Source organism: Thamnophis elegans, chromosome 12, assembly GCF_009769535.1.
Source record: "Thamnophis elegans isolate rThaEle1 chromosome 12, rThaEle1.pri, whole genome shotgun sequence".
Lineage (NCBI taxonomy): Eukaryota > Metazoa > Chordata > Lepidosauria > Squamata > Colubridae > Thamnophis > Thamnophis elegans.
Window position 1 is genome coordinate 26,642,588 of NC_045552.1, and position 25,262 is coordinate 26,667,849.

The 25,262-nt window shown below is 42.7% G+C and overlaps 1 protein-coding gene across 1 annotated transcript in view; it reads right to left on the minus strand.

Annotated features, from left to right (window-relative positions):
- Positions 1-25,262, minus strand: part of ADGRB2 (adhesion G protein-coupled receptor B2) — a 256,805-nt gene that overhangs the window by 167,167 nt on the left and 64,376 nt on the right. Inside the window, 1 exon segment of the mRNA XM_032227776.1 lies at positions 12,649-12,807. Within this exon segment, the coding sequence (XP_032083667.1) occupies positions 12,649-12,807 (159 nt within the window).

Consider the following 25,262-nt stretch of genomic DNA (forward strand, 5'->3'; position numbering starts at 1 on the left):
GGCTTCCAAGGTAGCTAGAAGTCTGAATCTGATAAATTGCCTTGACATTCTCTTTTGAATCTAATCTAATCAAGTTGAACAATGCAACACTATGCAGGTCTGCTCTGTGGGTGGGATTCAGTGGGGAGTCCATCCTTACAGCCCGTCCCCCAACCCCCCAGGCAAGCTGGAAGGTGCTGGTGCAGCCACACTGCATTTCTGCAGACCTATAACTAAAAGGTAGGTGCATGGTTTGAGATTGAGATTTGAGATTTATTAGATTTATATGCCGCCCTTCTCCCAAGGATTCAGGGCGGCGTACAACAATTAAAAGAAACACATAATACAAAAGTTAAAAAAATTAAATGGAATATCCCAAACCCAATTAAAATTGACAATGCATTTTTTAAAAAAATTGAATTAAAATTAACAGTGATCAATAATTTATTTTGTTTTGTTCAGGCCAGGCTGGCTTGCTGGAAAAGCCAACTTTTTAGGGTGCATCGGAAGGACCGGAGGTCGGGGATTATACGAAGCTCCGGGGGCAGCTCGTTCCAGAGGGAAGGCACTCCCACAGAGAAGGCTCTCCCCCTGGGTGTCACTAGCCGACACTGTCTGGCCGATGGTACCCTGAGGAGGCCAACTCTGTGAGATCGCACTGGACGATGTGACGATGTTTATTGCTGGAAATAAAAAAAGCTGTGGACTGGGAACAAGCATGCAGGAGATGAATATTTACTTCTTTCATTATGCCTATTTGCTCAACTTCAAACTCTTCCCTGGGATCAGTTTATCTTGAATTGAGGTAATTGAATTAAGCTTGAATTAAGCTTCTCTCTACAATAGGAATTAATTTTAAAAAAATAAGAAAGGGTCAAGCTTTTCCCCCATTTAGCCCCACTCCCTTAGTTTCCTATCTCTATCTTGCTTGAAAGCTACAGTCCTACGAATACAATCCTAAATTGCATTAACAGAGGGATACAATCAAATCAAGAGAGGTACTAATACCACTCTATAAAGCCCTAGTAAGGCCACAACTAGAGTATTGCATCCAGTTTTGATCACCACACTATAAAAAAGATGTTGAGACTCTAGACAAAGTGCAGAGGAGAGCAACCAGGATGATTAGGGAACTGGAGACTAAAACATATGAAGAACGGTTACAGGAACTGGGCATGGCTAGTCTAGTGAAGAGAAGGACCAGGAGCAGTGGTGGGTTGCAGGCACTACGCCCCAGTATGGGCGTACCGGAGCCTGCCCAGAGCACCAGATACCGTTCTGGTATGGTGCTCCAGAGGGCCCACCCACCCGCCTGAGCGCCTTACTGGTCTTTTAAGTCTTCGGCGCTTCCGTGCACACACAAGGCATATACAACGACTGTGTGACGCTCCACTGAGCAGCTGGAGCATTGTGGAGGCTCGCGGAAGCAGTAAGATGCATGCACGTGCTGCGTACATCCATTTGGACAATGCCGGGCCCATTCCAACCATACCAGTTGGAACAGGATCCGGAACCCACCACTGACCAGGGGAGACATGATAGCATTGTTCCAATATTTGAGGGGCTGCCACAGAGAGGTGGGGGCCAAGCTATTCTCCAAAGCATCTGAGGACCAGACAAGGAATAATGGATGGGAACTAAACAAGGAGAGATTCAACCTAGAAATAAGGAATAACTTTCTGACAGTGAGAACAGAAGTTGCCTTCAGAAGTTGTGGGGGCTTCATCCCTTGAGACTTTCAAGAAGAGATTGGACTGCCATCTGTCAAAAATGTGTAGGGTCTCCTGCTTGAGCAGGACTAGATGACCTATGAGGTCCTTTCCAACTCTGTTAATCTCTTAAAATTCCACTTCCATAGGAAGAATTAGGCGTCAACCTGTGCGGTTCATTCCACAAGAATCATTAATTTGCTATGAAGATTGCAGAGAAATTGTTGATTTACTTTGTTCAGGATCTTGTCACAGAATCAATTGAAGAGCAACTGAAAGTAAAATCATCAGAACAAAAAAAAAAATTAGTAGCCAGCATTTTCCTTTTCTACTCAAAAAATTATTTTAGAATGTTCTTTCAAAGGAGGATTTCAGGGAAAATGAAGCTTTGAAAATGTCCTTCAAAGAAGAAAAGGCTATTAGAGAACTCCTGGGTAGAATACTCATAGTATTCAATGTAATGACTATTCATTTAATGACAGTTTGAAGTTATGACAAAGTGGCTTACGACTGTCACATCACCCCATCCCTGTGGTCATAGGATTACTGTCAGGCTTGCAGCCATCTTTTCTTTTGGGTCTTTGACCTGCCACACTTTCTATTATTCTACTATGCATTTTCTATTGTGGGAAAATGGGAGGGGGGATTGTAGGAGTGAGATGTGATGTAGCCATAACAAAATTCTTTCTAGAAAGCCAAGGTCATCCTTTGTCTCTGCACCTGACCGGATCTGGATGGGCAAGATCTTGAACTTTCAATTGGGTGGCGAAAACCAGGAAGCTTTCAGATTTGGGTTTTCCCAGATGTGCCAACATGACTCTCTTAATAAATTGGAACTTTGAGGAATCTTTTGCCTCGGCCTCTGATTTACTTTTAGATGCTATTTGAAACCCTGACAATTGCATTTATGATGGTTGCAGCATCTTGGAATCAAATGATTACAATTTGCAACCTTCCCAAACTGGATTCTCTTAACCACCATGGTAAAAATGTTTGCAAAATTTTCTCTGATCAAATGATGACTCACTTAATGACCACATCGATTAGGTGCTGAAATTCCAGCCCCAACTGTGGTCATATATTGAGGACTACCTATGTGTTGTTCCTGTACTGGTTTAGTTACAAGGGGTCCAGGGGATGTCTACAAATGTCCTGTCGTTCACTGCATAATACATCCTCCCCCACCTCCAATGATAAAATGCTACTCCAAGGAAACTACCCCATGGAATCCAAAAGAAATTCTCCAGCACAATAAGAATAAGCCCCAACAACAAAAATGATTATGGGGCTGCAGAGGAAGACATATGAAGAACAGTTGCAGGAATTGGGTATGTCTAGTCTAGTGAAAAAGAGACGCAGCGGCTCAGTGGCTAAGACACTGAGCTTGTCTATCAGAGAGGTCAGCATTTCAATGGTTTGAATCCCCAGCATCGCATAACGGAGTGAGCTCCCATTACTCGTCCCAGCTTCTGTCAACCTAGCAGTTCAAAAGCACATAAAAATGCAAGTAGAAAAATAGGAAGTGGGAAGGTAACAGCGTTCTGTGCGACTTCAGTGTTTAGTCATGCTGGCCACATGATCCCAGAGACGTCTTCAGACAGCACTGGCTCTTTGGGTTTGAAACGAAGATAAGCACCACCCCTAGAGTCAGGAATAACTAGCACATATGTGCAAGGGGAACCTTTACCTTTATTCTAGTGAAAAAAAAGGACTAGGGGTGGCATGATAACAGTATTCCAGTATTTGAGAGGTTGCCACAAGGAGGTGGGGGTCAATTTATTTACCAAAACTCCTGTAGGCAAGACAAGAACCAATGGATGGAAACTAATCAAGGAGAGAAGCTATCTAGAAGTAAAGAGAAATTAGAACAGGCGAGAACAGTCAACCAGCAGAGGGGCTTGCCTTCAGAAGTTGCCTTCAGAAGCATCCCATTACTGGAGGTTTTCCATAAGAAACTGGACAGCCACTTGCCTGAAATGGTATAGGCTCTCCTGCTTGTGCAGGGAGTTGGACTAGATGACCTCCAAGGTCCCTTCCAACTCTTCTATTCTTCTCTGCTCTATTCTATTTTATATATAAAAAAAACCTGAAGCAGATGAAGTGGTATGATTAAATGAGGAAACTATAGTGGGAACTCAGCCCAATTCATCTGGTTGGTCAATTAATCCATTTGTTGACTTTGTCCACTGCATTTAATTACGAACTCTTCCAAGAGGCTGCTTTATACAACATCCTAATCAACTAAAACAATAACATCAGAACAACAGTCTGAGCAAAGGTGAAAAGCAGTCAATCCCGGCGTATGTGCAGGCGAAGCTGCCGTGTTTGTTTGTGCAGAGCCCTTTCCCGCGCTGCCTTCTGGTTCAGTATTTTCCTTTCGAGGCACTAATCTGTTGAAATGTAAGCCAAGGTGTTCTCAGCGTAGTTGAGGCGTCTGCTCACACTCTCGTTTACTGCACCATTGATTTCAATTGACAAAAAACAAGAGAGTGGGGAAAATATAGAGGTGATGCAGTGGGAAGAAAGTGGTTTTGAGAACTCCTGTTCCACCCTATCAGGAGGGTTCTCCTCTGGGAAGGGTTTATGCGAGGAATTCATAATGAAATCTTGGCAAGACAATAGCTACAGAAAATTTCAGGCGTGCCTCGGCGATAGCTACAGGAAAGAATTGAATTAAAGCTCGTCTGCAAGATAAAAGAGGTTCTGCAGAGAATGAAGTCTGGTACAACTCTATTACTGAAGGTCAACAGTGCACCTAAAGTTCTCACTTATCAATTAATGAGCAATAAATATTGGACAAGGTATATGGGGTAGAAATTTAATCTTATCTCAATGAAAGGATGTGTCCTTGATCTTCTGTCTCGCTGTCTCTCTGAGCTTTAAGACTAGAAGCCCAATCTATGGGAAAGCAGATTATTTCAGTACAGGCTGTCCTCAACTTAGAATCACCCTCAGAATCAGGTTTTCTGTTACTAAGCAAGGCAGTTGTTAATAGCAATAGCAGTAGACTTATATACCGCTTCATAGGCCTTTCAGGCCTCTCTAAGCGGTTTACAGAGAGTCAGCATATTGCCCCCAACAATCTGGGTCCTCATTTTACCCACCTCGGAAGGATGGAAGGCTGAGTCAACCCTGAGCCGGTGAGATTTGAACCGCTGACCTGCTGATCTAGCAGTAGCCTGCAGTGCTGCATTTAACCACTGCGCCACCTTGGCTCTTAAGTGAGTTGCACCCAATTCAATCACCTTTTTTGCCATAGTTGTTAAGCAAATTACCATATTTTTCAGAGTATAAGACACACAGGCATATAAGACGCACTAAGATTTTGAAGAGGCAATTTTTTAAAAAAAGTGTTTGCACTCTGCAGACTTCCCCAAAATGACCCATTTTTCACAAAAACGAGCCCACTTTTTTTTTTTTTTAAAGGGCATGAATAGCATTTAGGAGGCTTGTAGAGTGCTGGGTGGGGGGGAGGAACCAAGCCAAAAAAAATGGCCAGTTTTTCGCAAAAACAGGCCAGTTTTTTGTCAAAAAAGAAAGGCATGCAAAGCCTTTAGGAGGCTTATAGAATGCTCCTGGGGGCTGGGGGCCCAAAAATGAGGAAAAAGCAGCCTGGTTTTTTTGCTCATTTCTGCCCTCCCCAACCCCCAAGAGTACTCTATAAGTCTCCTAAAGGCTCTGCACAGCTGTTTTGGTGAAGGGGTGGGGTTTGGGGAGGCAAAAAACTGTTGCATTCAGTGTATAAGACTCACTCAGATTTTCAGCCTCTGTTTTGAGGGAAAAAGGTGCTTCTTATACTCTGAAAAATATGGTATTACAGATTGATAAGTAAATCATATGGCCATTAAGCAAATTTGGCTCCTCTCCTCCATTGACTTTGCTTGTGGGAAGTCAGCTGTGAAGGTCGCAGATGACAATCAGAGGACCCTGGGATGCCACGCCAGCTGTCAATCACCCACATTTTAATCTGGGGATGCTGCATCAATCCTAAGAGCAAGGACCGATTGTCATTTTTTTCAGTGTCAATGTAACTTAGAACAGACTGCAAATGAATGGTTGTAGTGAAAGATTACTTCACAAAATGTAAACAAGATTTGATTTTCATTGAGGCAGTTTCTTCACTACCTAAAACAGAAGATGAAAACAGGGATATATTTTCTTTAAAAATGCTGGTTGGAGAAATGATGAAACAGTGATGTCTCACAACTTGGTTGTGGAAGGAAGTTATTTGTTAAACATAGAACCATCATTATTTAAGATGACATCCCTTGGCTTCCAGAGGGCTTTGAAGGGGTTTACAGGCTATAGATAGCTTATGGGGCCCAGTCTGACCACCTAAGATCTAAAGCTCCTCTAGTATTGTCCTTTCCTGGCTGAAAAATCATCCTTAAGGATGCTCTTTAGAAGGCCAGATCCTGAAGAGGAAACTCGAGTACTTTGGCCACCTAATGAGAAGGAAGGACTCCCTGAAGAAGAGCCTAATGCTGGGAACGATTAAGGGCAAAAGAAGAAAGGGACAACAGAGATGGAGTCACTGAAACAGTAGGCATGAGCCTAAATGGACTCCAGAGGATGATAGAAGACAGGAAGGCCTGGAGGAACATTGTCCATGGGGTCGTCATGGGTTGGACACAACTTCGCAACCAACAACAACAAAGCAACAAATAGAGTAGAATTCCCAGGAGAAAAGGTCGTGCTAGGAAGAGGGGAGGAAAAACATGAGCAAACTTGCATGATTCTATTCATATAGCCTAGCTCAATAAAGCTTAGTTCTAATCTTCTTATGGAGTCTGTTTCCTGAGCTGGACAACCTTGAAGAGCTGACATTCACATAACCAACAGGAATCATGTTGTCTCTTTTAGAAACCAGGGAGGGTGGAAGCCAGGAAATCCTTGCCAGCCTAGGGCAAAGAAAGACTGATCTGAGAACAGCCTGGCTGGAAATCAGGATAGGGCATCACCCACCCATCTCCTTCTCTCTCTTCTCTTCTTCCTTCCTTACTCTCAATCATCCAAATCCTTTCCTTCCCCTACCTTCCTGTCTTCCTTACTTCTCTCCCTCTTCTCCATCCTTCTTCCTTCTCTCCTTCTTTCCTTCTTTGCTTCCTTCCTTACTCTCAACCATCTAACTCCTTTCCTCACCTGCTTTCCTGTCTTCATTCCTTCTCTCCCTCTGCTCCATCCTTCCTTCCTTCTTTCGTTCCTTCTCTCTTTCCTTGCTTCCTTCCTTACTCTCAACCATGTAACTCCTTTCCTTCCCCTCCCTTCCTGTCTTCCTTCCTTCTCTCCCTCTGCTCCACCCTCCTTCCTTCCTTCTCTCCTTCTTTCCTTCTCTCCTGGCTTGCTTCCTTCCTTACTCTCAACCATCTAACTCCTTTCCTCCCCTTTTTTCCTGTCTTCATTCCTTATCTCCCTCTGCTACATCCTTCCTTCCTTCCTTCTCTCCTTATTTGCTTCCTTACTTACCCAATCATCTAACTCCTTTCCTCCCCTGTCTTCCTGTATTCATTCCTTCTCTCTCTCTGCTCCATCCTCCTTCCTTCTTCCCTTTCTTTCTTTCTTTCTTTCTTTCTTTCTTTCTTTCTTTCTTTCTTTCTTTCTTCCTCTTCTTTTCAGTCATCACTAATGCTCTGGACTTTCCTGGAACCCTCAAACCTTATCTGGGTCTGCCTTGGCCTACAAACGTTGACTACTAGCAGGAACTCCATTCCTTTCACACATTGACTGCTTTTATAAGTACAGTTTTCCCTGCTGGGTTTCCAACCTGAAAAGCACCAGATAAGCGACTCAGCCTCAGGGAACCAGGAATCACCTGTCAGCTGAACAAACTATTCAATGCCAGATAAGACATTTGACACTTAAGTAACAAAGATATCCTATTACTAGGATCTTCAAATGTATACATTCCTTCTTGCAGGCATTCATAAATGTACTGGGATAGTTGAATATGTACCTACTTTCTCAATGGGGGCCATGAGGGGTATATAGATAATCCTCGATTTATGACCACAATTGCGACCAGAATTCCCTTTGGTCAACAAGGCAATTGAATTGTGCCCAATTTAACAACTTTTTTTTTGCCACAGCCATTCAGCAAATCATGTGATCATTAAGCAACTCTGTCTTTCTCCATTGACTTTGCTTATCATAAGCTATCTGGGAAGGTCACAGATGGTAATCCCATAACACCAGGATGTTGCGACCATTATAAATGATCATAAATGGTCAAAAAGAGGGCTGTGAAAATATTTACAGATCCCTCGCATCCTGGACATAGATTGTTTCAAACCCTACTCTCAAAATGACACTATAGAGCAGTGCACACCAAGACAATTAGACACAAGAACAGTTTTTCCCTGAATGCCATCACTTTGCTAAACAAATAATTCCCTCCCCACTGTCAAACCATTCACTAAGGCTGCATTACTATTACTATTAGTCTTTTCATCGTTCCTATCATCTCCTCCCACTTATGACTGCAGGACTGTAACTTTGTTGCTTGTATCCTTATGATTTATATTGATAGTTTCCTGATTGCTTATTTGTGCCCTATAACTATCATTAAGTGTTGTACCTTATGACTCTTGGTGAATGTATCTTGTCTTTTTATGTACACTGAGAGTATCTGAACCAATTTATACCCCTCAGACAGGTTCCGCAACTTGGGAGTCCTCCTGGACCCACAGCTGACTTTTGACCATCATTTGTCAGCTGTGACCAGGGGGGCATTTGCCCAGGTTCGCCTGGTACGCCAGTTGCGACCCTACCTGAACCGGGAGGCTCTCACAACAGTCACTCGAACCCTTGTGATCTCTAGGCTGGAATACTGCAATGTGCTCTACATGGGGCTGCCCTTGAAGAGCATCCGGCGACTTCAGCTAGTCCAGACGCAGCCGCGCGAGTGATTGTGGGCGCACCGCGGTTCGCCCACATAACACCGATCCTCCGTGAGCTGCGCTGGCTACCTGTTGATCTCCGGGTGCGCTTCAAGGTGCTACTCACCATTCATAAAGCCCTTCATGGTAGTGGATCTGACTATTTGAGAGACCACCTCCTGCCAATTACCTCCCTTCGTCCCATCAGATCGCATAGAGTAGGCCTCCTTCGAATTCCATCCGCCAGTCAGTGCCGACTGGCGACTATGCGGAGGAGAGCCTTCTCAGTTGCAGCTCCGACGCTTTGGAACGATCTCCCCGTGGAGATTCGCACCCTCACCACCGTCCAGACCTTCCGCACAGCCCTTAAGATCTGGCTATCCCGTCAGGCCTGGGGATAAGTCCCTAATTTTGCCCCGCCCGAATGTCGAATGAATGTTGTGTTTTATTGGTTATTTTTTTTATTCACATTTTTTTTCTTTTTTGTGTCCTGTCTCACACACCCCCTCCTATGAAATGTAAGCCGCCCTGAGTCCCCTTAGGGAAAAGGGCGGCCTATAAATGTCAATAAAATGACTAAAAAATGACTAAATGACCAAAGACAAATTCCCTGCGTGTCCAATCACACTTGGGCAATAAAGAATTTTATTCTATTATAAATACATGTTGGCTACAAAGTGTCTGAATTTTGATCACATAACCATGGAGATGCTCCAATGGTTGTGAAATGGAAAGGCTGGGTGACAGTTGCTTTTTTCAGTGCCCCTTATAACTTGGAACAAGTCAAGGTCTACTGAAGTCAATCACAAAGCACTCATTTTCCAGAAAGAATAGGATAGGATAGGATAGGATAGGATAGGATAGGATAGGATAGGATAAGATAAGATAAGATAAGATAGGATAGGATAATTGAATAGAGAATGGAATGGAATGGAATAGGATAATTTAATAGAGAATGGAAAAGAATAGAATAGAACAGAACAGAACAGAACAGAACAGAATAGAATAGAATAGAATAGAATAGAATAGAATAATAGAGTTGGAAGGGACCTTGGAGATCTTCTAGTCCAATCCCTTGGGCAGGAAATCCTACACCACTTCAGACAAATGGTTATCCAACATCTTCTTAAAAAAACTCCCAGTGATGGAGCACCCACAACTTCTGGAGCCATTGTTCCACTGATTAATTTTTCTTACTGTCAGGAAATTTCTCCTCAGTTTTAAAAACTGGGAAGGTTGCTTCCTTAACACACATACACACCCAGATAGATGGGAAATGTTTTGAGCAAAGCATTGATAGTAAAATTGGGCCTGTCTCACTTAATAACTGCTTTGCTTACTAGTGAAAATTCTGGTCGCAATTGTGGTCATATGTCAAGGACTATCTATATAAGGACTCAAGGATTCACTTTGCAATTCCTTCCCAGGTAAAATGCCTGGGAGATTCTGATCTTAGATCTGCATGATTTAGTTTCCTTGAATGTATAAAATTAGGCAGACTTTGATTATCCACCGACTATCACTGCCAGTTGTAACATTTTATATTGTTTTGTTTTTGTTTCATTTTTAATGCACTTTTTGTTTGCAGTTCAGGACAGTGCCTGTAATAAAAAAAAATCATTCATTCCTTCCAGCCCCATTTACATTGTCTGAGGGGCTGATGTGGCTCAGAACATTCTTGGAAACAAAGACGGCGCTGGAGTTTGGCATTTGTTTTTGGAACAATCCAATTTTCTCATTTATCTTTCATTAAAGGAACCTTTGAAAAAAGCTCAGCATGGCAGAGGGATCACGAGGCAGAAATTGGTTGGCACTTGCTGCAGAGCCCAGATGGACAAAGCAAGATCAGAATTTAGAGTACCAGCATCTTATCCAAACAGACAGCAGAGCAGAGTTTGTTTTAAGTTAAAAATGCAATAAATATCAAGAGTTGTGGAGAATGGGAGGTGAAAGAGAATGAGATGGGGAACAATTCTTGCCTGTCTCCTAGCAGGCCCTGGATTTACAAGATGAAGGGTGGAAAATCCCTTAATGAAATAGCACAGATTAGAAACATGCTTATCGTTAAGAGTCCTTGGGGTTATTATTTCATTAATTCTCCATTGCAAGCACAGGGCATGGCCTGTAATCAGACCTATTGACTTCCTTCTATGTGTGAACAAGATCTGAACTAGCAGAGGAAGGGGGAGAGAAAGGACAGGCCGAACAGAAGGAGTGATTTATGAAAGAGCATGTTCTGGGGCTAGACCAAAGCAAGCACAAAGTTACATCAAAATAGGAACAGAGACATGGGTTTTGTGGACAATCTCTTGCTTCAAGGGAATGGTACAAATACGGCTTGCTTATTTATTTATTTATTTATTTATTTATTTATTTATTTATTCATTCATTCATTCATTCATTCATTCATTCATTCATTCATTCATTCATTCATTCATCACATTTCTACCCCATGGGATTCATTTTTTTTTAATACCAGTTCTGTGGGCGTGTCTTGGTGGGCATTGCAGGGGAAGGATACTGCAAAATCCACATTCCCTCCTCACTGCAGGGGAAGGATACTGCAAAATCCCCATTCCCTCCCCACTGCAGGGGAAGGATACTGCAAAATTTCCATTCCCTCCCCACTCTAGGGGGAAGGATACCGCAAAATCCCCATTCCTTCCCCACTCCAGGGGAAAGTGCTGCAAAATCTCCATTCCCTCCCCACTCCTGGGGGAAGGATTTTGCAAAATCTCCATTCCCTCCCGATTAGCTGGGACTCGGGAGGCAGAGAATAGATGGGGGCAGGGCCATTCAGAGGTGGTATTTACCAGTTCTCCAAACAACTCAAAATTTCTGCTATCAGTTCTCCAGAACTGGTCAGAACCTGCTGAATACCACTTCTGTTCTACTCCACCCTTCTTATGTAAAAAAGCTATAGTGTAAAAGTAAAAAAAAAATAGAATTTTAAATGTTAGGGTTAAAATATTAAAAGGTAAAGAGGTTAAAAAAAGGTAGAGACACATTCTGAAAACATAAGCCATCCACAAGGTTGCATATCACTCTTCATCCTCCACATCAATAGGTCTTAACACTCTTTCTGAAAGTCAAGAGAAAGGGGCTGCTTGACTTCACCTCTATAGCTAAAGGTAGGGGCAATGGCAGAGAAGACTCTCTCTTCCTGAATCCCACTGCCCAAGGCTGAACCTCTTTTGAAATGTTTAGGTCTTATCGCTATTCAACTTGCCAAAGAAGTGGGGTGGGGAGGGAAAGGGAGAAAGAATGCAGATGGGCCAGAGACAGACCGTGAGAGCCAAGAACCCACCAAGGCCACTCACACAGGAAAGTGAACAGGTCTCAAAACAAAAGAATGATTCATAATTGGACATTGAGACTAACCAAGGGTGGAGAGAAAGAAAGCTATTGTTAACACTATAAAATACAGTTAGTTCTCAACTTAGGATCACAATTGAACCCAAAATTTATATTTCTGAGTGAGACGTTGGTTAAGTGAGTTTCCCCCCATTTTGCGGCCATTCTTGTCACAGTTGTTAAGTGAATCACTGCAGTAGTTTAGTAACAAAGTTGTTAAACGAATCTGGCTTCCCCCTTGACTTTGCTTGTCAGAAGGTCGCAAAAGGGGATCACATGAACCCCCAGAATACTGTGACGGTCATAAATATGAACCAGTTGTCAAGCATCTGGATGTAAATCACATTACCATGGGGATGCTGCAATGGTCATAAGTGTGAAAAATGGTTGTTAAGTAATCCCATTGTCATTAAACAAATCCAGATTCCCCCATTGACTCTGCTAGTGAGACTGCCAAGCAAAGATGGCAATGAGATGTATAAAAATAAAGAATAAGAAAAAATTTATTAATTAAAAAAAAACAGTCATAAGAGCAAAGACAGATCATAAGTCACTTTTTTCTATGCTGCTGTAACTTTGAATGGTCATTAAATGAATGGTTATAAGTTGAGGACTGCCTGTAACCATGGCCAACTTTGGGGGAAGTGACCCAAGACCATGAAGGAGAGAAGCAGCAAGAAGGCAAGGAGAAGGAAGAAAAACCACTCTGTTTTCTCTCCACTTACCTGGGCAAATGGCGGTGTTGTTGCATGTCCTAGTCTCTCGCAGCAAGCCACTACACAGAGTCCCGTAGGGTGAGGAGACACAGGAGCGTGTTCGCACCTGGGTGCCCTGCCCACAGGTAAGGGAACAGACACTCCATTGGGACCACTCCTCTGCTGCTGGATCTCCTGGGGAGAAAGAGAGACATGTATGTCCAAGCACACCAAGAGAGAAAAATGGATATGAAAATTAAACCCTGGGGACAAAGTGGTTAAAGTGCAGTTTTGCAGGCAAACTCTGTCCACAGCCTGGAGTTCGATCTTGACGTGGCTTAAGGTTGACTCAACCTTACATTCTTCCAAGGTCTGTAAAATGAGGCCCAGATTGTTGGGGTCAACATGCAAATAATGTTTCTACATTGTAAACCAACCAGAGAGTGCTACAAAGTGCTATGAGGTGCTATGTCAGCTAAAAGATGCTATTGCTATTGCTAAAACCCATCTTCACACAATTTTTAAGAAGGTACTACCTGTCCTGACCTAGGCTTCCTTAGAAAGCATGAAGGAGAGTCTTGGCCATGGCAAAACCTCTTTTATTTACATGACTGTGAATTCCTTTCATTCACAGTCAGCAAGGCTTGGCTAACAGTCTTTCAGAGGAATATTTATCAACACGAACCTTATCTCCCAAAAGCTCCTCTTTTGTTTCCTATGGGAGGGGCCAATCACCTTCAAGGTGTGGCTTTACTCCTAAGTTGTCCCTGCTTTCTTGTTGTTCTTGTCTTCTGACAGCTCTGCGCATGCGCATACTGAGAACAGGCTCCAGCTGTTTCTCTGCCTCGCTGTTGTCTAACTCCCTCTCTGCCTCCAATGCAAAGCCCTCATCTGAGCTTTCCTCAGCTGCCATGACTGGCCCATGTTCCTCCCCAACTTCCTCACTGTCCAACTCTGCTGCCAGCTCCTCTTGCCACTGGTGGGCCACAATTCTACCAAAAGTCACAAAAAAACCCCACTCCCTAACAGCTAACACACAGATATAGTAAGCATGAAACAGCACCAGAGAAACAATATCCTAATCAACATTCAAGGAAGCCATACTCCTAACAAGACTGGAACTATTGATTGACTGCTGAAAATCTGTATGGCCATCCAACTCACTCTCAGTGACTCTGGGCAACTTATGAAGATAACAATCTAATATAAAATGATAGAAAGCAGTAACCCCTCTAGTGACAACCATCAATCAGACTAGCCACTTCACGGGCTCCATTCCACTCTCTATTCTCCAGGCCAGCTGACAAAACCAGTGTCAAGATTCAAAGTTCTGGGAGATGGAATGTAGGCTCCAGACATCAAGAAGATGAGTCTAAGAACCAAGGACAGTCCAGCAGGTGTTTTTTAAAGCCAAAGACTTTTTCTCATAACAATGCAATCAGGTTCAATTGGACAATGTGACCTGAACTAATAGAGGGAGGGAGAATTCTATACTTTAATTATGTGGGTTTGCTAGATCTGGCTTTGCCCTAATCAGTGCCAAAATGATGTATTCAATATAATTTTGCTTTGAGAGATTGGATCGTCTCACTAGTGCTTGCCTGGTTGGGTTCGTCAGTTGGAACATTGACAACCAGGTCTTCAAGCCTTTGCAAAAGAGTGTCAAAGTGGAGACCTATCTAATTTTCACAGAGATGATATTCCACAGGGAGGGAGCCACCACAGAGAAGACCATTCTTCTGGGTCCCTCCAGTTGAAGAGGAGACCTCTAGCATTCCTTGCCTCCCTGCTTTGGTAGCTCAGGTAGATGTAATCAGGAGAAGGTGATCCTTCGAATAACATGATGGCAAGCCAAGTAGGGCTTCAAATGTGACAATCAACATCTTGAGTTGGAACCTGAAGCAAATCAGAAGCCAATGGAGCTCGCTCAGGAGAGATGACACATGTGCACACCTAGGCCTGCAAAAAACCATGTGGGCTGCTGCCTTTTGAACCAACTGAAATGTTTATGAATGATAGGAAAAGGAAGGATTTATATTCTTTAGCAGTCAACTGGTAATTATTCTGATTAGCAGCCATCCATTCCCCACCATTCAGTCAGAACTGAAGAAGCTTCTTGGATGAGCAGTGAACTGTCTTCAAGGGGGGGGAGGGACCCTAGAAACCCCAGTTGCCTTTTGAAAAGCAACTTTGAGACAACCAATTGAACTATACTCCCATACAGTGATGATGTTACCTAGCCAGATAACAACTGATCTGCAGAAAAACAGTCAACCTCAGAGAACATCAAAAACCCAACAGTTCAACCCTGAGCTAGATATAGGAAAAGATAAAGGTTCCCCTTACATATAAGTGCTAGTCCTTCCTGACTCTAGGAGGTGGTGCTCATCTCCATTTCAAAGCCAAAGAGCCAGTGCTGTCCAAAGATATCTTTGTGGTCATGTGGCCAGCATGACTAAATGTGCACGGAACACTGTTACCTTCCCACTAAAGGTGGTTCCTATTTTTCTACTTGCATTTTTATGTGGTTTCGAACTACTAGGTTGGCAGAAGCTGGGATAAGTAACGGGAGCTCACTCCGTTACGTGGCACTAGGGATTCGAACCACCAAACTAACAACATTTCTGATTGACAAGCTCAGGATCTTAGCCACTGAGCCACCATATCCTGTTTTGCTACTCTCTACTATTGTATTCAGCCATCTCCCCAAAAAATATTAGCCAAAATTTTATCTCCTTCCCTGCAGACAGATGGACCAATCAACTGCTCAGTTGCATCAATGTTGTGCTTTAAAGTTTTCTTTCAATCTGAATTAAAATGTCTCATTTTATAGAGCATTTAAAGATGTGTTTGCTTTGACTCATTGAGATCCAGGTTTAAATCAACCATTGAGTTTACTAAGATGACACAGGCCATTCTCTTTCTTGCAACTCAGTTACTCTGCTAGATTGTTGGGGGGTGTGTGTGTGCGGGGGGGCATTTGTGGGTGTGGAAATAAGTGATGAACCCTCTTCATCCTGCCTTTAAACTTTCAAAAGGAAAGGCAAATGCAATTATTATATATATATATATATATATATATATATATATATATATATATATATATATATATATATATATATATATATATATATATATATATTAATTTCCTTCCCCTTAAAATATGCATTTTAAATATGCTTTGATCTATTGTTGGAGCTAGGAATTTGTCTGACCGAGTGTGTAAATAGCAAAAGACTTTGGGCAATTACAAATTGATTCACAGGGAGTCAGTTCCATTTACACTAGAATTTGCAGAAATTGCTTTAAATCAGGGATTCTTAAGATAAAACCCCACTTATACTTTGGTTCTGGAATGTTTATTGAGCAGACTGAGCCAAGTTTGGACTATCAATGTTAGCCTTTAATAATCCCCATAAATGAAGAATTAGAACCAAGCCTTTGCGGCTGAAAGTAAACAAGCCTGCATGGGTGAACTTGACTGGAATTGATTGGGCATAATCTGAACTGCAACACTTTGCTTCAGAAATCCCAGTGAGATGACCAGGTTTTTGATAGTTCCAAAACGGCTTTGAGATAGGATAGATCAGTGATGGCTAACCTTTTTGTTGTTGCGTGCCAAAACCATGTGCACATGGGTATGACAGAACACGTGCACCCACAATGCAATGCACATTTGACTCCCCCCCCCCGCACTCCCCTCTTTGCATACACACATGACCCCCTCTGCTGCCCCATGCATGCACCCGTGATCCCCCGTGCCCCATTTTGGGCCTAGTAGGCCTCTCTGCACCCTCCTGGGAGCAAAAATGGCCCATGGTGGAGGGCTGTACCACGCCCCCCTGATGCATGCGTGGCAGAGACCCAAAAATCAGCTGGACAGCAGGAGACATGCACATATGCACGGTGAGCTGAACTGCGGCTTGTGTGTTGGCAGAGAGGGCTCTGCGTGCCACCTGTGGCACATGTGCAAGAGGTTTGCCACCACGGGGATAGATGGAGAGACAGATAGACAGACAGATATTGTATGTAGATAGACAGGTAAAGTCCTTGACTTATCTTCCTTTGCTTAGCAACTGTTAACGTTACAACGGTGCAGAAAAAAAGTGACTTACAACCTCACAATTACAAATGACACAGCCTCCCCTGGTCATGTGATCAAAATCCAGACACTTGGCAATTGGCATGTATTGACAATACTTGCAGCCTTGCTGGGCTGTGTACTCACCCCTTGTGACCTTCCCAGCCGGTGTCTAACAAGCATCATGAGAGAAGCTGGGTTTGCTTAATGACGATATTAGTTATTTAACAACTGCAGTGATTTGCTTCACAAGAGGTTTTAAAATTGGGCATGACTCATTTAACAACCGGCAGTCTGAACAATGGAAATTCTGATCCCAGTTGTAAGTCTGGTCCAAGTTATAAGTCATGAACTACTGATAGGAGAAAGTTGGAGAGGAGGGAGGGAAGGAGAAAGGGAGAGGAAGAGAGAGAGAGGAGGGAGAGAGGGAGGGAGAGAGGGAGGGAGAGAGGGAGAAGGAGGGAGAAAGGGAGAGGGAGAGAAAGAGGGAAGCACGGAGAGGGAGAAAGGGCGGTAGACGGAGATGGAGAGACTGAGAGATCTCCCTGGAATGAAATCAAGGTGAAAATTGTGCTACATTGGTTACATTTCATATGCTAGTTTTCTATGTGCAAATTCTTTTCGTTTTACCATTTTTCTAACAGAGGAAAGTATAAAATGGTGTTATAACACAATTAAACTGGGTAAAATCTAGAATTCTACCACTATATCCTCCTTTCTGATAAACTAATAGCCAGCCACAAGCAATGAGAAGCAGAAACAGCCCCATAGAAGGAATGAGCAAAGGTCTGGTTTCATGCAAGAGGCTAAAACACCCGTCGTCTTGCTTTGTAAGGTCATGCATGGGAGGGGGGGGGGTTGTCAATCAAGATGGTGGCTGTGACAGTATTAAATCTGTCTCTTGTTTGTCTGCTATGGAGAAGCCTTATAAAAAAGTGGGGGTGAGGTTCACATCCTGTGACTGCAACAGGGTTGGGTTCTTGCTAGTTCTAACCTCTTCACAAATCTACTCTGCCGGTTCCAGCTCCCTCTCCCCGCCCATCCACACCACGCTTGCCCTGCCCACTGCTCACTGATTGGCTGGCTCACCAATCGCCCCACCCACATCTAAGAGTCCTATCTAAACCTTAAATTCTTAAAGCTGTCAAGTTTGAACACCCCTGGGGGTTTTTTTCTAAAGGGTTAGGGGTACAAGGGTCTTGTAACTTGACAGCTTTAAGACTTGCGTGCTTCAGATGCCAGAGTTTCTGAGTCAACATTTTGGTTGCTAAGCAAGAACGTTGTTGAGTGAGTTTCACCACATTTTGCAAGTTGCCTATGCCCACTCAGTTACATGACTGCCAAGCCACTCCCACTCAGTCACATGGCCGGCAAGTCACTCCCACAAGCAGGCCACACCTACAGAAGAGGTTCTAAAATTTTTTGAAACCCACCACTGGACTGCACGCACCATTTTGACTCCCCACCCCCCACCTCTTCAGGAGCAGTGTATGCTATACATTCAGCCAACTTGGCTTTTAATCATGGTTTATGGCTCGGCAGCTTTATTACAGTCCTTTATTATGCTTTCTCTTGGCAGTGGTGCCACTGGACATCATCTTAACACAGTGGCTGAATTCATACAAGACAGTAAATTTTGGAAATGGGAAAATAAAAGCCAAGGGTTGTGTCCACATAATATGATCTACCCAAGCTAATATACCAAGGATGAGCAACTACGGTCCCTTTACGACCTGTGGACTGCAACTCCCAGAATTCCTCATCCAGCATGGCTCAAGAATTCTGGGAGGTTTTTCTTCAAACTTTTTTTTTAAATACAACTTTACACATATTATAGAAACAAAGTGTTGACTGGATCTTTCTTCAATTGCACCTTCAAAAATTGCACCAAATTTTCATTTTATATTTCTCTATTGGCCTGTTTTACTATAAACAATATATATCCTCTACTTACGTTTTGACATCGGGAGCATTTCTTTCATTTTTTTTCTACAATGCACAATATACTATATTTTCTTTATTTCTAAATTAGTTGCATAACAGTACCAGGCATATTAATATTCCACTTAATCTACTAAAAAAGAAAAGAATTCTGGGAGTCGAATCCACAGTGGCCCCCTTCCCCCTGCATTAAGCCATACTGTCAGGCCTGAAGCCATCTTTTCTTTTGGATCTTTGGCCTGCCACACTTTCTATTATTCTATTATACATTTTCTGTTGTGGGAAAATGGGAAGGGGGACTGTATAGAGTTAGATGATAAGTAACAAAATTCTTTCTAGAAAGCCAAAGTCATCCTTTATCTCTGCACCTCTGCACCTGATTGGAATCGGATGGGTGGAACTGCCAGCATGGCAGTGGGAGATTGGACTATGTGATGGATTTGTGAGTGTGGGGGCAAGATCGTGAACTTTCAATTGGGTGGGGAAAACCGGGAAGCCTTCAGATTCGGTTTTCCCAGATGTGCCAACATGGCTCCCCTAAGAAATTGAAACTTTGAGCAATACTTTGCCTTGGACTCTGATTTACTTTTGGATGCTATTTGGAACCCTGACACATACTCTAGTATCATGTAATGACTTGGATTACTCACAGTAAAGAATCTGTGGCTGAATTCCCAAAGCATGACAAACCACAAACATTTTTTTATTTATTTTAACAAATCTATCACAAAGTGGGGGTCCCACACCTTGGGATGTGTGTGTGTAGCTTTTCCAAGGACAGCAGCCCCAGATCCTCTCAAAGTCACCTCTCAAAATGTACGAAAAACAAAATCCTGTTTCTTTTGCAGATAATTTTCAGCCTGCCTGAGACAGAACAATGTTTTCAGCCTCCTGCCTGCATCTGAGAATAATAATCAAAATCACAAAGGTATTAACCCAAAGAGATATAGGTACTCCTCGAGTTATGACTGTAATGGTGCCTGTGGTCATAAAACAAGTCATCGTGTAATCAATTTTATTTTACGACATTTCTTTGTGTGTAGTTGTTAAGTGACCACCATGGTCCCAAGGTGACCACTGGTCTCATAAGTGTCCACTGGGGTTGTTAAGTGAATTAATAGTTCACTATGAGGCCAATTTTGCCAAAATCCAAAAGTTACTGCCAGTTTTTGGGGAAAAAAACACAGTCATCTGACCACAGGATGCTGCAAATAGCCCTAAATGTGGTCCAGTTGCCAAACAACTAAAGTCATGTGACCATGACTCCAATTTGGATTTAAGTAACCTCCAGGAAGGTCTGTCAGAACTTTAAACAGTCACTTAACAGCTGGTCATAAATTGAGAGCTACCTGTTTATTTTTGAAATTACTGTTTCCCCTCAGAATAGCATCTATGTTTATCACTACCCTCTCCATTGTTTTCTTAAGAAAGCCATGAAGAAATTCACTCAGAGCCGTGGTGGCACAGTGGTTAGAATGTAGTATTGCAGGCTAATTCTGCTGACTGCCAGCAGTTCGATCCTGACCGGAACAATGTTGATTCAGGCTTCCATTTTACCAAATGAGGACCCAGATTGTTGGGGGCAATATGCTGACTCTGTAAACTGCTTAGAGAGGGCTGTAAAAGCACTGTGAAGTGGTATATATGTCTAAGTACTGTTGCTATTTCTATAGTTTACTTTATGAAGATTTGAACTGGGTGGCTACAGTTGGCATTCCAACCAGCATTTTTGAATAGAATAGAATAGAATAGCATAGAATAACAAAGTTGGAAGGAAGTTTGAAGGTCTTCTAGTCCAACCCCCTGCTTAGGCAGGAAACCCTACAACACTTCAGACAAATGGCTATCCAACATCTTCTTTAAAATGTCCAGTGTTGGAACATTCATAACTTCTGGAGGCAACTTATTCCACTGATTAATTGTTCTAACTGTCAGGAAATTCTTCTTAGTTCTAAGTTGCTTCTCTCAATTAGTTTCCACCCATTGTTTCTTGTTCTACCCTCAAGTGCTTTGGAGAGTAGTTTGACTCCCTCTTCTTTGTGGCAGCCCCTGAGATATTGGAATACTGCTATCATGTCTCCCCTAGTCCTTCTTTCTCTTAAACTAGACATACCCAATTCCTGCAACCGTTCTTCATATGTTTTAGTCTCCAGTCCCCTAATCATCTTCGTTGTTCTTCTCTGTACTCTTTCTAGAGTCTCAACTTCTTTTCTACATCGTGGCGACCAAAACTGAATGCAGGATTCCAAGTGTGGCCTTACCAAGACATTATAAAGTGGTATCAACACTTCACGTGATCTTGATTCTATCCCTCTGTTTGAGGGATAGAGTTGCACTTTCATTCAGTGCCTCTCTCTCACCACCTCAGCTGATTACTTCACCTCACTGAAGAGCCCTTCAGGCAGTGCAGAGCAGGCCCAGCTGTGCCACTTGCCAAAGGAGTGTGGCCTCACAACCCTGAAGTTTTGGAAGTGCTTCCAAGTGTTTTGACTGAAAGTTCACAAAAGAAAAGTAGTTCCTGGAATTTTCACACACATCTGCAACTTATCTTGTCCAATATTGCTTGACGTCGCTGTACTGTATATCATTTGAGAATCGGCACTGCAGACACCACTATTGCTGGTTGGCTCAAATTGGATTTTTCTTTTCAAATTTACATTTTGTAAGTGGCAAAAAGGCATTTGGGGTATTAATTTATTGGAAAGGTCACACGTTTAGCGTGATGCTAAATGCATTTTGGCATTAACTAGAGAGCATTTTAAGAATGCAAACAGAACAGCCATGGGACAAAGACATCCAGGGAGAGGACTCTACTCTGCAGTCATAAAAACAATTAATATTCTCCCAATACATTCAATGGTTCCGTTCTCTGAGAGTTATGGATTTTGTGGAATCTTTGGTGCTCTCCAAGCTTGGCTATTTGCCTAAAGATGCTTCATTACTTCACTAGATAACATCATCAGTGCACTCCACCTACCTAGTTGTAATCTGGTTGGGTAATAAAACATCTGCAAGCAAACCTCCAAGCCTGGAGAGCAGCAAGGACTCCACAATTCAACCCTGAGTTATAAATACCCTCTTCTATTGGTATTGTGCACTTTGTAGTCCAACAAAAGGTACTGGATTGAGAAAGGCTAATACAGTAGTCCTTGACTTATGATTGGTTGCTTAGTGACCATTTGAAGTTATGACACATAACACTATCAATAGCATTTAGACTTATATACTGCTTCACAATGCTTTGTGGCCCTCTCTAAGTGGTTTACAGAGTCAGCCCTATGGCCCCCAACAATCTGGGTCCTCATTTTACCCACCTTGGAAGGATGGAAGGCTGAGTCAACCTTGAACCTGGTGAGATTTGAACTGCCAAATAGCCGGCAGCCAGCAGAAGTACTGCACTCTAACCAATGCGCCACCCTGGCTCCACAAAAACCTGCTTATGACCCAGATTCAAAGTTCCAACAGCTGCAGTCATACCATCTCATTTTGGGAACTTAGCAACTAGCCCCACATTTCAACTCTTTTCAGGGTCCTATGGTGACATGAGCATGATTATGATATTTTTGCTGGAAACTTTCAATTTCTGGAGGAAAAAATGCCCCATACATAATGACAGCTGCATTCACTTAACAACCATCATAAAAAAGGTTGTAGAATATGATGTGGTCACTTGATGATCCACTTAACAACCAACATGGCTTACAATGATAATTGGGGCCACAATTATGACTGTAAGTTGTGGATTACCTGCAAGGAGACTAACTATCACAAAGAAAAGTTTCAGCACCACAGTGCTGGATAGCTACTTGAATGACGGGCATACCCAAGGTGGCTTTTAGTTTTCCTGGGGTGGATTTTCATTAAGACAACACTGAGTGAACTTGGAGGCTACCCCGCACAGTGAATATGACTTCTGCTGCTGGGTAGTCTCCAAATTTTCCCACAAACAACACTAATTTGAATTGCAGCGATTTTGCTGCTTTCTGTATAACTTAGAACTTAGAATAACTTTATTGTCACTGATTGTACACTAATCAGCATACATTAATATATTTTTTTTGCATACAGCTCTCAAAGGGCCACCACCTCTAATATACACTACATAAACATGACTAAATAAATAAATAAATGTACCCACATGCCGTATTTTTCGGAGTATAAGACGCACCAGAGTATAAGACACACCAAGGTTTTGAAGAGACAAATTTTTTTTAAAAGTTTTTGCACGCTGCAAACCTCCCAAAAATGGCCTGTTTTTCATGAAAACGGGCCTATTCCCCCCCCCAAAAAAGGCATGAATAGCCTTTAGGGGGTTTGAAGAGTACTCTGGGGTGGGGTGGGCAAAAATGAGCAACAAATGGCCCATTTTTCATTTAAAAAAGGGTATGAATAGCATTTAGGAAGATTATAGAGGGTTCCTGGGGGCTGGGGGTGAAATTGAGCAAAAGATGAGCTGTTTTGTGCTCATTTCTGCCCTCCCCAGCCCCCAGGAGCTCTCTAAAAGCTTCCTACAAATTATGCATGGCTATTTTGGTGAAGGGGAGAGGGTTTGGGAGGCAAAAACTGCTGTATTCAGTGTATAAGACGCACCCAGATTTTCAGCCTCTTTTTTGAAGGAAAAAGGTGCGTCTTATACTCTGAAAAATAAGGTATATTATATGACACAGAGAAACAACACAGTCTAGTTTGGATGTATACATGTACATGGTGAGAAAAGCGAATCTTGTGAGTTTACTAGGCGGACGGCATAGGGAACAAAGCTGTTACAGAATCTGGTAGTCCTGCTGGAAATACTCTGAAACTTCCTCCCAGAGGGGAGCAACAGAAACAGACCATAGGGTGGGTGGGTTCTCTAACAATGCTTCAAGCTCTAAGCACATGGTGTTTATAAGCAGTATTTTGAATAACAGGAAGCAAGCTTCCTATAATCTTCTCCTGTGTCCTCACCACTCTTTGCAGAGACTTTCTATCTGAGGCACTGCTATCATAAACCAAACAGCGATGCAGCTTGTTAAAATGCTCTGTAAAAAGTGGCTAGAACAGAAGAAGGAGGATGTGCTTTCCTCATCTGATGCAGGAAAGGCAGATGCTGGTTTGCACACTTCACCAAGGATGACATGTGGAGAGACCAATTCAGATTATCTGTTATCTGCACCCCCAGATACTTAATTCTGTTGACCACCTCTACAGCTGCATCCTTGATACTGAGTGGAGTATGACTATACCGTCTCTTTCTAGAATCTACAATGATCTCCTTTGTTTTATCAACATTTAAAACCAGGTTACTTTCATTGCATCAGTCTACCAGATCCTTCACCTCTTCCTTATAGGCATCTTCATTATCATCCCGGATAAGACCCACCACTGCTGTGCCATCCACATACTTCATATTTTGATTCATAACCTACATAAATCCAGAATATAAAAGTAAAAAGTGAAGGTTCTCTCTGCCCAGTCTGTGGGAAACTACCCCATAATTGGCTGGGTGAAATTAGCTGGGATCAATAGGATAGGATAGAATATCTATCTGGATCAATTGATCCCAGTGAACATTTGCCAAAAGCCATATGGAGAAAACAGTCCTGGGAAAGCTTTTAGATAAGGAAACCGAATTCATTTTGAGTGTCTATGTGAATAGCAATACACAGATACACACAGAAATGAGAGGCCTCTATTATCTGAGATATAAACACACAGAATTAGCCTTGCATCCTTTTGCCGTCTCGTGTAACAAATCAGTCATTCCCATATGCCTAATGTAGCTCTCTGTATACAATTCCATACTTCCTACCTCCCTTATCAAAGAGTACCTTTTGTCCCTCCTCCCTGCCTTTCTGCCAGAATGTGTAATCAAGAAGTGATTTGTAACATACTGTGAGATCCTTTGTTTGTATTAAACTGCTGACTAGCTTTCTTTGAACTTTCCTAATAAAAAGTGTTCTGGTTTAACCAGAAACCACCATTTTCACCCAGTCTGCAGTGTGTGTGTGTCTCATTGCCAAAGCAGCCTAGGAATTAGAGATTCATGAAGTGGTCCATCGGATTGTGAGAATGCTTGTATCATCAATGCAAGCTCACTCTCACACCAGTCATGTCTGACTCTAGAGGGCAGTTCTCATCTGTTTCCTAGCCAAGGTATCCAGTGTTGTCTGAAGATGTTTCCATGGTCATGTGCAGTGGTGGGATTCAATTTTCTTTACTACTGGTCTGGTTCTGTGGGCGTGGCTTGGTGGGCATGGCAGGGGAAGGATACTGTAAAATCTCCATTCCCACCACACTCCAGCAGAAGGTTATTGCAAAATCTCCATTTCTCCCAATCAGCTGGGACTCAGGAGGCAGAGAATAGATTGGGGTGGGGCCAGTCAGAGGTGGTATTCAATGGTTCTCCAAACTACTCAAAATTTCCACTACCAGTTCTCCAGAACTGGTCAGAACCTGCTGAATGCCACCTCTGGTCATGTGGCTGGCATGACTACATACTGAGGCACACAGACTGCTGTGACCTACCTATCAAAGTTGTGCCTATTTATCTACTTGCATTTCATGCTTTTGAATTGCTAGGTTGGCAGGAGCTGGGGCAAGAACAGGCGCTCACCCTGTCATGTGGTGCTTGGGTCTCGAACTGCCT